The 15,396-nt window shown below is 46.1% G+C and overlaps 1 protein-coding gene and 1 long non-coding RNA gene across 3 annotated transcripts in view; one reads left to right on the forward strand and one right to left on the reverse strand.

Moving 5' to 3' along the window:
• The window catches only part of LOC134380625 (uncharacterized), a 28,603-nt gene extending 26,061 nt beyond the window's left edge, over window positions 1-2,542 (reverse strand). The window contains exon 1 of the long non-coding RNA XR_010023896.1: window positions 2,129-2,542. This is a non-coding gene — a long non-coding RNA (uncharacterized LOC134380625). The remainder of the gene's footprint in view (window positions 1-2,128) is intronic.
• A 253-nt stretch (window positions 2,543-2,795) lies between these two features.
• The window catches only part of ATXN7L1 (ataxin 7 like 1), a 222,277-nt gene continuing 209,676 nt past the window's right edge, over window positions 2,796-15,396 (forward strand). For both annotated transcript variants that reach the window (XM_063099843.1, XM_063099844.1), the window contains exons 1-2: window positions 2,796-2,976; window positions 3,490-3,558. In XM_063099843.1, the coding sequence (XP_062955913.1) occupies window positions 2,796-2,976; window positions 3,490-3,558 (250 nt within the window). The remainder of the gene's footprint in view (window positions 2,977-3,489; window positions 3,559-15,396) is intronic.

Consider the following 15,396-nt stretch of genomic DNA (forward strand, 5'->3'; position numbering starts at 1 on the left):
GACCATTGGTCAGAAGCTTCCCTCAGTTCCTTGCCACACAGGCCTCTCCTCAGGGCAGCTTACAACATGGCAGTGGGCCTCCCTTAGAGTAAGCCAAGGAGAGCAAGAAAGAACAAGAGAGACAGAAGGCACAGTCTTTCTGTAACCTAACCTCAGAAGTGACACCCCATCACTTTTGCTATAGTCTATTTGTTAGAAGGAAATGACTAAGTCCAGCCCACACTAAAGGGGAGGAGATCACACAGGGCATGAACACCAGGAGGTGGGGGTTGTTGGAGGACCATCTTAGAGGCTGCCTACACCATCCTTGCACACACAACAATAAAGCAATAAACACCAAAATGGGTAATAAATAGAGGGAAAATAGTAAGGCAGAAGGGGAAGGAGAATATGTTCCAGCATCTAATTAATTATGCCTCTGAGCTCGCTCTCTCCCAAAATCCAGCCAAACAACACATGCGCTGATGGGGTGCTTTCTTCATGGGGTCTCTCACAGCTGTCTCCTCTCCACCTGCATGGCACCACCAAAGTTCAGCCTTTCATCTCTTCATACCATGAATACTGCAGCACTACTTTGCTAACCAGCCTCCATACTCCAATATGTCCCGGACACCACAGCTAGAGAGATGATCTTTCTAAGTCGCACTTTTAACTTACCTTTACAGTGCACAAAGCCCTCCAGTTGCTCCCCGTTGTCAAACAAAATCCAGACTCTTTAGACTGCCATGCAGTGCCTTCCATAATTTGACCAGGCCTGGCTCTCCAAACTCATCATCCCCAAGCTCCCAGAAACAACTCACCCTCCCAGGTAAACCCCACTCAACACCCAGCCACACCATGTTTAAGCTCAGCTTGAAGCCTCTGCTAACATCATTACTCTCCCTCCCTCAGTAAGACCAGTTCACCTTACCTTTATAAACTCTTCCTAACTTCCAAGATGCAGAGCAGATCCCATCTTCTCTATGACACATTTTCCGATCATTCCTAACTAGATTCCAGTTCCCCCTATGAACAGGCTCAGCCCTGAGAGTCCACACCACTTACTCTCCCGGCCAGTCCCTGCGTATGTGTCGTGTTTTCCCAAGGAGTTGCTAAGTCTCGCCTCTCCCTTCTTCCACAGACCACCAGGGTGCATCTCTGTGAGGGCTGGGAGGGGTTCTCATGTGCCTTCCTCTCCTGAGGGTGGCTGCTCTATGACAGTGTTTGTTGACAAGATGGATGGACGGATGGGAATGTCAAGCACAGGGTGCAGCACATCAACAGAGGTCAAAAAGTAATAAATATTTGTTAACACCACCAGTCCTTAAAATGGGAGTTCTCCACTCAGTGGCATCTTACCTATGCAGGAACCCTTCCGAAGAGAGCAAAGACAAATAAGATTTATCTGGGTCCACCATAAGCCCATCCCCACACACATTACAACTGAAGGCAAACGCTTAGCTCCGCCTCCATCACCCGTCCTAACACTGGCTGTGAGGTGGGCACAGGGTGCCGAGCGCAAGGGCATCGGACGGCACAGCCAGGGCAGAACTCAGTACAAAGCAACTCCAGTGCGCTTCGGCTCTGGGCAAATGAGCCCTTGGGAAGGGCAGTGCTGAGAACTCAAAGAGTGCTAGGGGAGGAGGCAAAGCATATCGGTGGTGTGCGGGGTGTCCATGTATTTTAGGTAATTCCTAGTAAACAAAACGATTTTCTTAAAAAGAAATCACAGAAGACCTTTTAGGGCCTTTGTTGCCTAGCCGTTAGGGGCGGGGTGGGAATCTCAACTAAAGCACCAAACGTTCAGAATCCAGAGGAAATCTAGCGCTCCCCCTCTAGCCGGCGAGAGCAGTTAAGCCTGAAGAGGGTCCTCCCGGGAGTCGATTCCCCGCCATGGGTCGCCTGCGCTAACCCGGGCCACGCTCGTATCACGGTGGGGAGCGCTGGAAACTGTTGAGGGGCCAGGCCCGCCAGCACCATCTTCCAAGAGCCGGGGATTCGCTCCCTGGAGCAAAGTCTACCCAGTGGTTCCCTGAGAGCCAGAAACGAGCATCGCGCAGGGAATCCGGGGGCACCGGGGCCCTGAGTTCTGAGTTTTGCATGCCCCGCAGCCTGAAGGGGAGGACAGCGCCTCTCGCCCCAAACTCACCTGCTTTTTAGAACCGCTTCCATCCACCCATCGGCTTCGGCTCTCAGAGGCGTCCGCACAATCTCCACGGTCCAAGGTCCACCAGGAAAGAGAAAAAAGGGCGAAGGGAGTGGGGGCCGGGAGGCAAAGTCACCAGGGTCCCCTCCCTGGCTTTGGAGCGGATGTGCGACCTGCTCGTCTCCTCCCCACGAAGCCTCCGGGATCCCCGCTGGGGCGCCTCGCCCTGGGTGCCGGGGACCCGGGGATGGAGGGACACGGTGGAAGGGCTGCAGGCAAAAACTTTCGGTCCTCCAGCGGCAACTCTGCAGCAAGACCACCCGTCCTTCGTCCCCGCCTCGTGCCTCTCCGCGCGCCCCCCGCGCGCACGCCCCGGCCCCGGGGCCCGGACGGCCGAGGGCGGCGGCGCAGCTTCTCGGCGGCAGGGCGCGCGGCAGCCTGGGCACTCCGGCAGGCGGCGGCGGCCCCTCCCCGGCGGGCGGCGGCGGCGGGTGCGGGGCGCCTCTCTGCTGCCCCTGGCGGCCGCCGCGTGCCAGCCCCGCCGAGCCCAGCCGGCCGCGGGCGCCCGAGCGCCGGCCCCGCCTCCTCTCTCCCCTCCTCCTGAGCCTCCCTCCTCCCATCCCTCCCTCCCTCCCCCTTTCAGAACACTCAATGTCGGAACGTTCCGAAGATGACGTCGGAGCGTTCTCGAATCCCGTGTCTCTCGGCTGCTGCTGCCGAAGGAACAGGGAAAAAGCAACAAGAAGGAAGAGCAATGGCGACACTGGATCGCAAAGTGCCCAGTCCGGAGGCGTTTCTGGGCAAACCCTGGTCCTCCTGGATCGACGCCGCCAAATTACACTGCTCCGACAGTAAGAACCCCACCGCCTCCTCCTCCTTTTATTATCCTGTAACCTTTCCATTCACCTAGAGCCACTGGGAAAAAGTGTGTGTGTGTGAGAGAGAGTGGCCCCCGGTGTCCTCCATGCTTCTCCCTCTCTCTCTAAATAAATACACACAGAGACAGATCATCAATGCACACAGAGAGGCCCGGCTGCCAGGGCTGTCTGTCTGTCTGTCTGTGCCCGGCTCCCCGTGGCAGCCCGCGGGGTGGGCTTTCGCAGCCCCACGGTGTTATCTGTTTAAAAGGCTACTCTGTTGCTGCTTGCATAGTTTTTTTGGTACCTATCTGGGCCAGGTAGATGGAAACCCGGACTTGGGAGAAAATGTTGCATTGTCAATTTTTGGAAGATTTTCATATACAGTATTTATATCGATCTGTTTGCAAAAAAACACTCTCCCTCCCCCCTTGACTTTGGCTTTCCCCCCCTTTTTTTCCTCTTTTTTTCCTTATTTTCTTTTTCCCTTTTCTTTTTCATCTGCAGATGTAGATTTAGAAGAGGCTGGAAAAGAGGGTGGAAAAAGCAGGGAGGTTATGAGGCTTAATAAAGAAGGTAAGTGGAGCTACTGGCATTTTAGCGTTAGCATGTGTGGCAGAATCTTCACAGGATTTCGAATATAATGTGAATTGTTCTGCTGGGTACAGAGTGACTAAGGCTTGTCAAAAATTGAGCACGCCCAGGTGACTACTGCTTCATGTTAACTTCTTTCAAAGTATAAATACAACTGGGGGTGAAGGGGGGGGGATTGTTGAAGGCAGAAGTTTACTGCACTTTAGTTGGAGTCCACGTTTGAACCTTCTCATGCTTATCTGCCATTAACCTTTGGAGCATCATTGTCAAAAGGTGGGGGCTCAAAATTTCTAACTGAGGAGTGGGGCTCCCTTCACAAGCGTCCCAGCCTTCCTTGTGGGTAAATGCACAACAGTTTGATGAACCCCACATGGTCAGTTATTCCAGCAGTGACTTCTCAACTCTCCGATGAAATCCATTGTACATGGCAAACCTTTGCAGCGAATTACATTTGGCCCACTTTGCATTTGGTCACAGATTGTTGTGTGGCAAGCAGGGTTAGGGGCATCTGTATGTGCAGCTGCCCACCCCCGCACCCCAGCCAGTTGCTCTTCTCTGTTTTCCCAGCATGGAAATACGGTACCTGAAATGGGACACAGTTACTAGATAGTTCATCCCAGAACAAGACATGTGAGTGAAGCCATAACCTGATGGAACTGGGCATCCAACACTCATGGTCATCATAAATAACTCATATCCTGTTCATCCTGTTCACGTTTGCAAGCCTGCCATATGTAACTCTGGCCTATGGGCTTCAGATGGAATAACTCCAGAGGCTACTTTCTGCTGCACAAATGGTTGGGTTCATTTAGATTGTGATTCACTAACTGATGTCATGTAAACGTATTGGCTGAAATTGGAGGTGGGAGGAAGGTACAGGAAGGTAGAAAAGGTTGGTGGCAGGTGTTGAAAGAGTTCATACGTAACTGAACCATAGGAGCATTGCTCATCCAAAATGAATGGAGAAAAGGCCATTAGACTCCAAAGAATGGTCCCCCTCATAAAAGAGAATGTCACCCTGGAAGGCAGCTGAAACCCGTTTGGAAAGATGGAACTCATTTTGTGGATCAACACCTAAAAAGTCGGTTTTCTGTGCCCAATCGTTTCCTGACCATCCAATGAGAGGAAAATTTGTGCTTCAGAAAAAATAACATGGCGGTTAAAATGAATGCATATTCAAGGACAGTTCTCTAGCATAGTATTTCTGCTAATTAAGCACTTTGGAAACAAAACATTATTCTAAAGATGTTTGCCTCTAAATGTCTTAGTGTGATCTTGACATATGTCCTCAGGATGCATGAGGGAATGGTGTAAAGTGGACTTCTGACAAGTGGCAGCTTATTTGTGCTAAATGTCCACGTGTGTTGGCATTAGAAAGTATCACCAGAGATTGCTTTTCTTCAGAGACAAACTACTGAGATCTTTAAAAGCTTATAGGACTCAGTTATCAGACCACCAGCAACGTTTCCATGAAAGATTATGAGGTTGTAAAAACTTGTAATTTAAAGTTAGAAAGTGTTGTGGGATGGCACAGGATTGGCATCTTTCAGGTCTGGGTAATGGATTATAACTATAACACACAAAACTCTTATTGCCCCACCAACCTCGGATTTTATTTCAAAAGATTCTTTTTCTCAGATTGCCTCATGAGAAATGAATTCTTTTAAGGAAAAATGAAAAGCTCTCCTTTCCTCAGAAGTCATAAGTAGTACATCCTGCTTATTACGTCCTTTGTCCTGTAAAGGTACAAAGATTTAGCTCCTTATTATATGCATTTGCATTAAGGACACCCACTATTCACTGTAACATACAATTGCCGACTTCACCAAAATAGCCATGTATGGTCTGAAATCTCTTTGTTCATGGGCCTGGTGGAGCAGATCTGGGTGAGCAATTCCTGATGGTCTTTCTGGTACATGCACACTGTTTTCTTTATAGATAAAATATACATATACTAAATACTTGTTCTCCCATGTTGAGGGATTTAAGGGTTGACCTGAGACTCTGTCAGGGTGTTTGGTTGCCCAGATCTCCAGAAACACTGGTTGCATTAGTCTTACCATGGTCCTCCTTGTTGGAGTTAATATGTGGGAGGTCTTGGGGTAGATACATGTTTGTGGATGTGTGTGACTATGTATATCTATGTGTATTAACATACATAGATTGACTGTAATGCTGTTAACAATAAGCAGGTCTTGAGAAGAAATTTGAGCTTCCATGGCATTCAGAAAATTTGAGCTTTCATTCGAATAAAATAAAGTTTAGGAATTCCAGTTGAAAACTGAAGGGATATGATTCAGATTTTCATACAATAATTTTTTGCGATAAAATATACATACCATAAAGTTTACAATTTTATCCATTTTTGAGTACAATTTAGTGGTATTAAAGACATTCACAGTGTTGTACAACTATCAACACTATTTCCCAACTTTATCATATGAACCGGAAACTCTGTACCCATTATACAGTCGTTCCCCATTCCCCCCTCTCCTCAGCCCTGGTAACCTCTATTCTACTTTCTGTCTCTATGAAGTTGCCTATTCTAGATACCTTATATAAGTGGGATCACACAATATTTCTCCTTTTGTTTCTGGCATATTTTGCTTAGCATAATGTTTTCATGGTTCATCCATGTTGTAGCATGTATCACTACTTCATTCCTTTTTAAGACTGAATAATATTCCATTGTGTGTGTGTGTGTGTGTGTGTGTGTGTGTGTGTGTGTGTGTGTTGTGTATAAAAACATTTTGTTTATCCATTCATCTGTTGATGAACAATTGGGTTATTTCCGCTCTTTGGCTCTTGTGAATAATGCTGCTGTGAACATTGGTATGATATGATTTTTTTATATAGACTAAGCTCATAAGTTTCCTTAACAATAAAACAGAAATAACAGCAGCATTGTTGTGAGCATTAAGCAAGATAATATAAAAGGATTTTGCACATAGTAAGTGCTTAATGAATGTTTGCTTTTTTTAGTGTTATTATGATTATCACCAGCATTTATTAATGAAGCTAGATCTAGAAAATTTTATTATTCTAATTAACCAGGATTTCTAACTAATCTGTGATATAAGGAAAAGATACACAAGAGTACTTCAAAAGATTCATGGAAAGATTCGTATTATCTTCCAATTCTATTTTTCTTTGAACTCTTTGAAAGTAACCTTGTATTGTATCAGAAACTTCATTTTTTGAGTAAACCATTTTATCATAATTTTATGAAACTGATGTTTTTTTAAAAAACACGATTTTTATGGTTATCAATGTTTTTAATGGAGTTCAGTTAATAAATGGCCATTGATAAGTTTTATCAAGAGCTAGAGAAAAATACTTAGGCAGTTTATTGTCTGTGGCCAAGAAGAGTTACACTACAGGGTTCTTTCTGGGGACTAGGAGGTCTAAAAAATAATTTTAGAACATGATCAAGAAGTTTTATTTTATCACTGAGAAAAGAAAGTCAATAGATTCTTGTTTGGGTCTGTTGGAAGGCCACTTTGGGTACTTGTCCATGTTTTAATTTTCCCATGTGTTCTGATTGGATGTAGGTAAATTTTGTGGAATGCTTCCAATTTGAAAACTCCTAGGGCCAGTAAGACCTTGCTGTGACCATAGAGTTTGCTGTTCTGAGATGCTGGTGGAATTGGACTGAAGCAAGCAACATGTGGGCTTGTTCCGCTCATGTTTAGGAGGCTTATACTTAAGGCTGGAGCAAACTGGGAGCAAATTGGAGGAAAAGATGGCAACTTTACCTTCTAAAAATGAAGTGCTTTTAGAATCCAAGCCAGGGGAGCCAACAACAGGCCATGGAGATTTATGGGAAACTGCAGATGGCTTTCCTTTATCATTATACAGAGAACTCTGTTATCAATGTTGATAGGAGATGTGAAGACACAAAGTCCACAGATTACACAGATAAGCCTCATTTTTGCCATTAACTTCAACTTTGTTCTCCATTGAACCTCCCTCCCTCCCCTTTAGCTAACAAGCAGCAACGTTTGTTCACTTTGGTGTTTCATTATCATCTCTCTTCCCTTGCCCAGTATTTGGGGTAGAAGGAAAGGAGAGATGGATCGGCTTACATGTGGTGGGGAAGAGAGGGGAAAAGGGGGAGAAGTCAGGGCTTGGAGAATGAATGAGCTTTACAGTTGCATCCAACTGATGGCACAGGAGGTGTGCCATGCGCAAGACAGCAGAGCTGAGGAAGGATATTGTGGTCATCTCGCTTGGAAAATACAAAGCTTCTGAAATGAGGGTCTCTATACAACTATTCACATGTGCCTGGGCTCCCAAGTAGAGAAAATGTGGCTTTGGTTCCTTCCAAACAGGAAGTTAGGATGGGCCACTTTGAAACACTGTATATGATGTTGCCTTCTACACAAGTTACTGTGCCAGGATCTCATCACATGTCATTCTAGGAGAATTTTATTACTAGAAGATGTAAACTGTTAACACACACACACATTTATTTAAAAGCTACTTATTTTTTTAAATAATGTTCACGTTACAAAATTCAAAATGTTATATACAGTGGAAAGTAAGTCTCCTCTTACCCTTGTGCCCAGTTGCTTATATAACATTCCAGAGATATTCTGTGTGCATTCAAGTAGACACATAATAATTTTGTCTTCTCGTTCCCACATGAATGATAGAAAGCTATAAGTATTGTGTAGTATCTTAAAAAGCTGTACCTATCCCTTTGTAAGGAGCCACCACGTGGTCTTTTCGGCACCTGAATAGTATGATGATAATTTAAGCCCCTGCTTTCTGGGCCTCCTTCATGCATTTGACATGGAGTGAACTCTGCCAGCGCTGGGTTAGACACTGGGGATACAGCAGAGAACCACAGCCTCTGCCCTCAGGTTGCATCCATCCTAGCAGCAAAGACAGACATTAGAAAAATCACACTGGCTGTGGTAAGTGCTCTGGAAGGGAAGTTGGGGTGCTGTTGGAGGGCATACAGGGGCACCCAATTTAGCTTAGGGGCTCAGTGAAGGCCTCCCTGAGGAAATTTTATGTAAGCTAACACATGGAAGGTGAATGGAAGTTATCCATGTGTGGAGCTGGACAGGGTGGAGTTACAGGAAACAACACATGTTAAGGCCCAATGTGCAAGAGAATATAGAATGTTCTAGAAACTAGAAAGTCTTGTTTCTAGAGTGAAGATAGCAAAGCAGAGAGTAGTATAAGTTTTCACCCTAGTGGCACTACTGACATTTTGAGATGGATACTTCTTTGAAGTGGGAGTTGTCCTGTGCATTGTGGGATGTTTAGCAGTATCCTTGGCCCCTACCCACTAGATAATAGTGGTGCTTCCCTCCCTCCCTCCAAGTTTAGACAACCTAATATGTCTCCAAACATTGCCAAATGTCCCCTAAGGGGCAAAAATAACCTTGGTAGATAATCACTGGTATAAGGTGAGGCTAGAGAGGTAAGAACACAAGAAAAGTAGACTAAGATACTCCACTAATACCTGTCCGTGTCTTAGGGCTACAGCCATGTAAGTCAGCCTCGTCAAATGCTCAGCAGACCTGTATGGACCGCGACCATTCCCTGGCTCTGGGCAGCATTCGAGAGGATCTAATAGTGAGAAGATCAGTCCCTCAAGGAGCTCTCCGAAGGTTTCCAGATGACTCCTCCAGGCCTTTGATTCCTTTCTGTAGTCAGTGGCAACCATAGTGAAATGTACGTTCTATTTCTGGGTGGCCCAACTCTCTGTTGCTGTGGGTAAAGGAGACCCCAAACCATCGATTCCAATAACGACAGCATTTATTATATGGTGGCCCCTGATGTCAGAAGCACCATGATGAAGCTTTGAGGATTTCAGTTTATATTTAAAGTAAAGCTGGAAATACCAGTGGCATTCTCTGCAGGTTGATTACCCATGGGATAGGTCTGACATGAGGATGCACATGACAGAGAGCAAAGCATTGGTGTCAAGATTTCTGTGTTAGGGGCTGGAAAATGGAAGGGCAGGGAGGGTCTGATTCTTTAGGGCTGTGGCCTGGGTGCCATGTACTGTACAGGAGGACTCTGAGGCCATGTGGACTCCATCAGTCAATGATTCACATATGCCTGCTGTCTGCTGCAGAACTGATTTAGAAAAGTTAGGCAGATTCATGTCTGCATGGTTTTCTATGTAGGTTGTGTTTATAATCCTCTGGGCTAACCTTTCATTTATGACATTTTGTTTCATTTGTAATATCCTTTGGAAGTAGACAAAATGGTAGTAGCCGACACAGTGGAGACCCTGTCCTTGTGGAATCCCTTCTATCCAAGGACCCCACACTCTGAGGTGGCCCAGTGTTCACAGCTGGAAACAATGACCATTCAGTGACTGCAATAACCAAATGAAGCCATATGGAGAGGGAGAGTGTTGGCTGATGGGTTGGGCTTTTTTTGAATATTGTAGAAACTGAATGGCAAGGACTAACTTCAGTGTGTCTCTATCCTAACACTCTTGGTACAATGTTTTGTGATGCTGGGCTCCCAGCTAATGCAATTTCACTGGCTTTACTCTTACTCTCTCCTGTGGCTGGCCTCAGACTGCCAGATGGACCTGGATTTGGACCCTGAGGCACTTGTACTAATGATGAGAGCTCAGGAAACCCCTTCTCGCAAGTGGGCTGAGGCTAAGGCATAGGATCCTTAACATTCAGGGGCTGGCCTTGGCTCACCCAGTTGCCTATAAGTAAAGTTGGAATTCTGCTGTGGGAAAAGTATTTGTTTTTATGGAGATGCTTTATCCTTATACCTGTGGTTTTATAACACAATTCTGCTTGCCAATTTTAAGAGATTGGATGCTTCAAGAAAAAAGGAAACCGAATAAATTCTCCCTAGGGCAGAACAAAGTGGCACCAGGTCACCTTAGTGGGAAGATAAAAGTGAGTTGGTGACTGGCTCTTTGAACATAAAAGCAGTTATCAGCTTCTGTGAAGCTAATTGTAATCTGTGAAAATTAACAGTGCAAGGTCACCCTCGGTTGGGGCCATGGGGGACAGTAGGGGTTATGTGACCTTGCCCCAATACACTAATAGGTCATGGAGTCCTGGAGTGGGGGTGGGGAGACAGGATACCTGATGACATTAGCCACAGGTGAGTCCAGCCTTCTGCGGATGTAGGAGATGGTTGAGACATATTCCCAGTTTGGTCATATCAGACCAAGGTGGTGTCCAGCTCTTTTTAAAAATGCATTGGCCACAAAAGGATAAATACTGTATGACTGCATTTATATGAGGTTCCTAGAGTAGTCAGATTCATAGAGACAGAGAGTAGAATGGTGGTACCAGGAGATGAGGAGGGGAAAACGGAGAGTTAGTGTTCAGGAGGTAAGGAGTTTCAGTTGGTAAGATGCAAAAGTTCTGGAGTTGATTGTGGTGATGGTTGCACAACATTGTAAATGTACTTCATGTCATAGAACTGTATGCTTAAAATGGTTAAGATGGTAAGTTTTATGTTATGTGCATTTTGCCACACAAAAAAAGTTCAGTGGCATTGCAGACTTGGCAGTTCATGGAGTATTATTTAAATCTCGACTCAACTACTTACTAGCTGTGTGTTAAATTAAGCCTCAATTTTCTCATTTTCAGAATAGGAATAATAGTACCCTCAGAGTTGTTGTGAAAATAAATGAGATCCTATCTGGCATACAGTAGGCATTCAATAATGTAAGCTTTTGTTGTGATGATTGTTATTTTTGCTAGCACTTGGGTCCTCTTCTTTGCCTTAGCAGAGCTGCCATTCCCAGGGAACAGACTGTGTCCTTACCACTCCAGGAGTGTGCCGGAACTCGCTAGGCATCTTTCGTCAACATTTGTGTCCCTGGTTCTTTAAAGATGTCAGAAATAAAAACAAAAGGAGTTGGACCTGTGTCCTTATACTATTAGTTTTCAAGCGTGAATCTGTTGCAGAGTTTTACAAAGTGTAGTCATTCTGGGGACTCTGCTGTGATGTCCCCTAGGTACTTAGCATGCCAGACCCCAGACTGCAGTGATACTGAAACACATCGACCAGGAGTGAAGCGCAGGCAACAGGAGTGTGCATCTTAAACAGGCTCCTCATGTGGCCCTGATGTTTACTGAACTTTGAGAACTACTGTCCGTTGTTTGAGAGAAGTGGCTCTCAACCCTGCCCACCTTGAGAATCCCTTGGGAAGTTTTTTAAAAGCAAATATGCCAGGACTACTCCCAGATATTCTGATTCCATGGATCCAGGTTAGGGGGCTCTGGGGAGCTGCTTATGTGTTCTTTCAATTAACAATCCTAGCTGTCATTTATTGGGCATTGACTAGGGGGCCAGGCACAGGGCTAAATGTGCATTTTCTCACTTAATGCTCATGACCACCCTGTGAGGTGAATCCTGTTATCAACCCCATTTTAGAGATTAGGAAGCTGAGGATCAGAGAAGTTAAGTGATTTCCACAAGGTGATACCGCCAGGAAGTAGTAGAGCTGGTATTTGAACCCAGAGGCAGGCTGATTCCAGAGGCTTACTCTAAGCACTGTGTCACAATGCCTGTTACGCCGGGAGCAGGTTTAGGACTACGGTGAGGCAGGTTGGCATCCAGTTCACACGTTTAAGGAGGTGCTCATGTGGGCTCCCTCAAGTGCAGAGTGAGCACCTCCTTAAATGTTGCACCTGGGCACCTGTCTCGTCCCACCCGGCCCTGCCTTGCCTGGGAGAGCATGTTCTTTAAGCAAAACGGTGACGATGGACTAGCGTTCCTCGTCCCTGTGCCCTCCGCCCCCGGGTGTATAAGCCAGCAGCCCGCTGATAGGGCCCTGGGTCTCCCCAAACACAAAACCCTTTCTCATCCCAAGGCCCCAGGTTTGGGGCCTCTGTGGTCAGAGTCCTGGCCTCAGGGAAATAGCAGGAGCTGATGCATACTGTTCCTTTTTGGGAGAAGGTGTTAGCAAAGATGGTTGCCAAGCAACTCCAGGGGCATCTATCTAGAGTGATGATTTCTCTTCTCTTTTTCCCCCTTTGAACATCTTCTAGGCTGCTGTTCAGTTTCCCTCTCAGCACTGGGATTGTTAGTATTTTCGTGAAGGGTGCGCTCCTTTGTATGATGGAGCAGAGATAGCTTTTCAATACCCGCTGCGTTGAGGTGTCCTTTTGATGGTGATACACCTGCTAAGTGGGTAAGTGGGTGTGAAAGTCCTTTGCCTTCTTCAGCCACAGCGATGCTCTAGCTGTCACTGGCTCTGAGGGGCAGTGACAAGGAGGATGTTCTGGACTACCCTGGTCTCTGAGACCACTGAGAAAGGCACAGAATGCATCTCCCAAGTGAAGACAGGGCTATGTGGCAATTGCTGTGACTTTGCATTTCACCTGCTCTTCATTAACCAGAGCACTTAAGCATTTTATATGGGATGGACTTGCTGCTCCCAGAGGAGCTGGTGTTCTCTCTCTCTCTCTCCCTGTGGACTCAGAGACCAGGGCAGCCCTTGACATGTGTTTCTTCATCAGTGCTGTCCCTTCTCCTGCTCACTTGCCCCCTCTGTGTGGTGTTTCAGGTGACCTTTGATGTCCCCAGACCCCTTGGCCTGCTGGCTGGTGATTTAACTCCTCTGATAAGGGCTGAGAGTTGTGGACTCGAGCACCTTTCTCTCATGACGGGACAAAATCCTTCCCAAGACTGGCAGGAAGAAAGTCAAACACTGGGAGGGTGGAACTGGTCGCATTTGGATAAGGTCAACTCCTTTTGGCCTGCCCTTGATGACAGCCCTGTACCATGTCCCCAGACTCCAGCTTCTGCTCCTTCGAACTGCCCCCCTGACCATTGTGCCCTTCATTGTCATCTTTTGCAGAAGCAGGGCAAGACTCAAAGAGAACTGGAATGAAGATGAGTCCTGCCACTTTCAGTGGCTGAGACACAAGATTTAATGACAGAAGGCAAACCTGATATATAATAATCAAGGTTTAAACAGATTAGGGAACTACTTGCTTTCCAAATGGAGTTACTGGCGATTTCTTTCAATAGTAGACAGCCCTAGAGCTGTTTGAAAACCATATTCCTTTACAAAAGTTTTGGTGGTGCTCACTTTTACACCTGTTCTTCCAGCACCCCTTCAGAGCCCCAGGTTTGCTCTGCCCTCCGAGTTTGCCCTGCGTCTGCAGACCCTGGCTCCTGCTCCCACATCAGACGTTCCTCTGTGTGGTGATTCCGGTGTCTCTGCCACCATCTTGACCCCTCCTCCACAGAGTACTCACCTCACCCCTTGGTGTGCTGCTTAGACAGCCCCTCACGAAGTCTCTGTGCACCCCCAGACTCCCCTGGGCCCAAGTGCAAGTGCGGAGCCTGTGTGTGTTTTCCCTCATTTCTCCCGCTCTCCCTCTCATCTTCAGAGCTGTTCCCTGCACCTCTCTATTTCTTTCCACACCCCAGTCCCCACCCTGAACTAGCCTGCCTCATAGCACACCTAGATTTTTATAATAGCTGTTTAATTGGTTCCCCCGTCTCCATCTCCCCTGCACTGCACTGCAAAATTAATCTCCCCAAAGTTCAGATTTATCAGGTTGTTCCTTGAGTGAAAACCTCCCCCCACTTCCTCATCAACCGCAGGTAACACAGCATTCCAGGCCCTCTGCTCCTCCATCCCTTCAGATCCTGACAGGTGGCCTGCCGCTCACAGCGCTTTGGGTGAGCCGTGTTCCTTTCCTGTCCTGGCCTCTGCCGCTGACTCTAGTGCCCTCCCCTCCACTCACCCCAGCCCACACCCTCTCTGAGGAAGCCTCCCCTGGCCTCTCAGGCCATGCAGCCTAGACCTTCTCTGGACTCTGTGCTGCTGGCCATGCCCACCATGCACTTTGACCCCTGCATCTGACACTTCCTTGTACTGCTACGGACCATTCCCGTGGTCTTCCTGTGGCCTTTCTTTGCAACTGCTCTAAGAATCTTCTGGAAGAGGGGTGGGGGACGAGGGACCCTATCTTCCCTTGCATCCAATTTGTTTTTCAGGTAAGTATCTTGATATGCTTGTATTTTATTTTCTTTTCTTTTTTTTTTTTTTTTTCCTGTTTTTTGTTTTGTTTTGTTTTTGCCATAATTGGTAAAATAAAAATAACAAAATTGACCAACTTAACTAATTTTAAACAGTTCAGTAATGCTAAGTACATTCACACTGTTGTGCATCCATCTCCAGAACTCTTTTCATCTTCCAAAATTGAAACTCTATACCCATTAAACAGTAACTCCCCATTTAAATTTCCATTTTAAAAATCAGTCTGGAGGTGACCTATGAGTTGCTTTGACTTATCACCTGATACTTTAAGGTTGTTGATATTCTAAGGACTGGCAGGACTCTGAAGTTTCTGTTCAGGTGGATATTTGGAGCCACAAGGCAAAAGGGCCCAGCTCACCTTAGAGTGTTAGCACCAGCATCCTCCCTGGGCTCCTAGGACAGCAAGAAAATTCTGCCGAAAAGTGCTACCATCGGGGTCCAGAGTCTCAGACACCTTTCAGCAACCTGAAGTTTGTTATTTAACTTTTGGTGGTAACCCCTACCCTGCATTCTTGTTTCTTTTCTGATCTTACAGCTCAATGTTAATGTTAAAATTTTTCACACACATGAAAAAGTTGAAATATTGTACTAAGTGGTCCCCTGCACCACTTGGAATTAAACATTAGTTCACATTTTGTCTTATTTCTTTTCTTGTATATATTTGTATATAAAGACATATCTATATATTTCTTATAAAGAAATGTATATATATTTCTGTAGCATTTGAAAATAAGTCGTTGACATCATGACATTTTACCTCTAAATATTTATCATTTTGCCAAAGCTTGATTGTGTTACCTTGAGCTATTCACATA

Source organism: Cynocephalus volans, chromosome 6 (assembly GCF_027409185.1).
Source record: "Cynocephalus volans isolate mCynVol1 chromosome 6, mCynVol1.pri, whole genome shotgun sequence".
Classification (NCBI taxonomy): domain Eukaryota; kingdom Metazoa; phylum Chordata; class Mammalia; order Dermoptera; family Cynocephalidae; genus Cynocephalus; species Cynocephalus volans.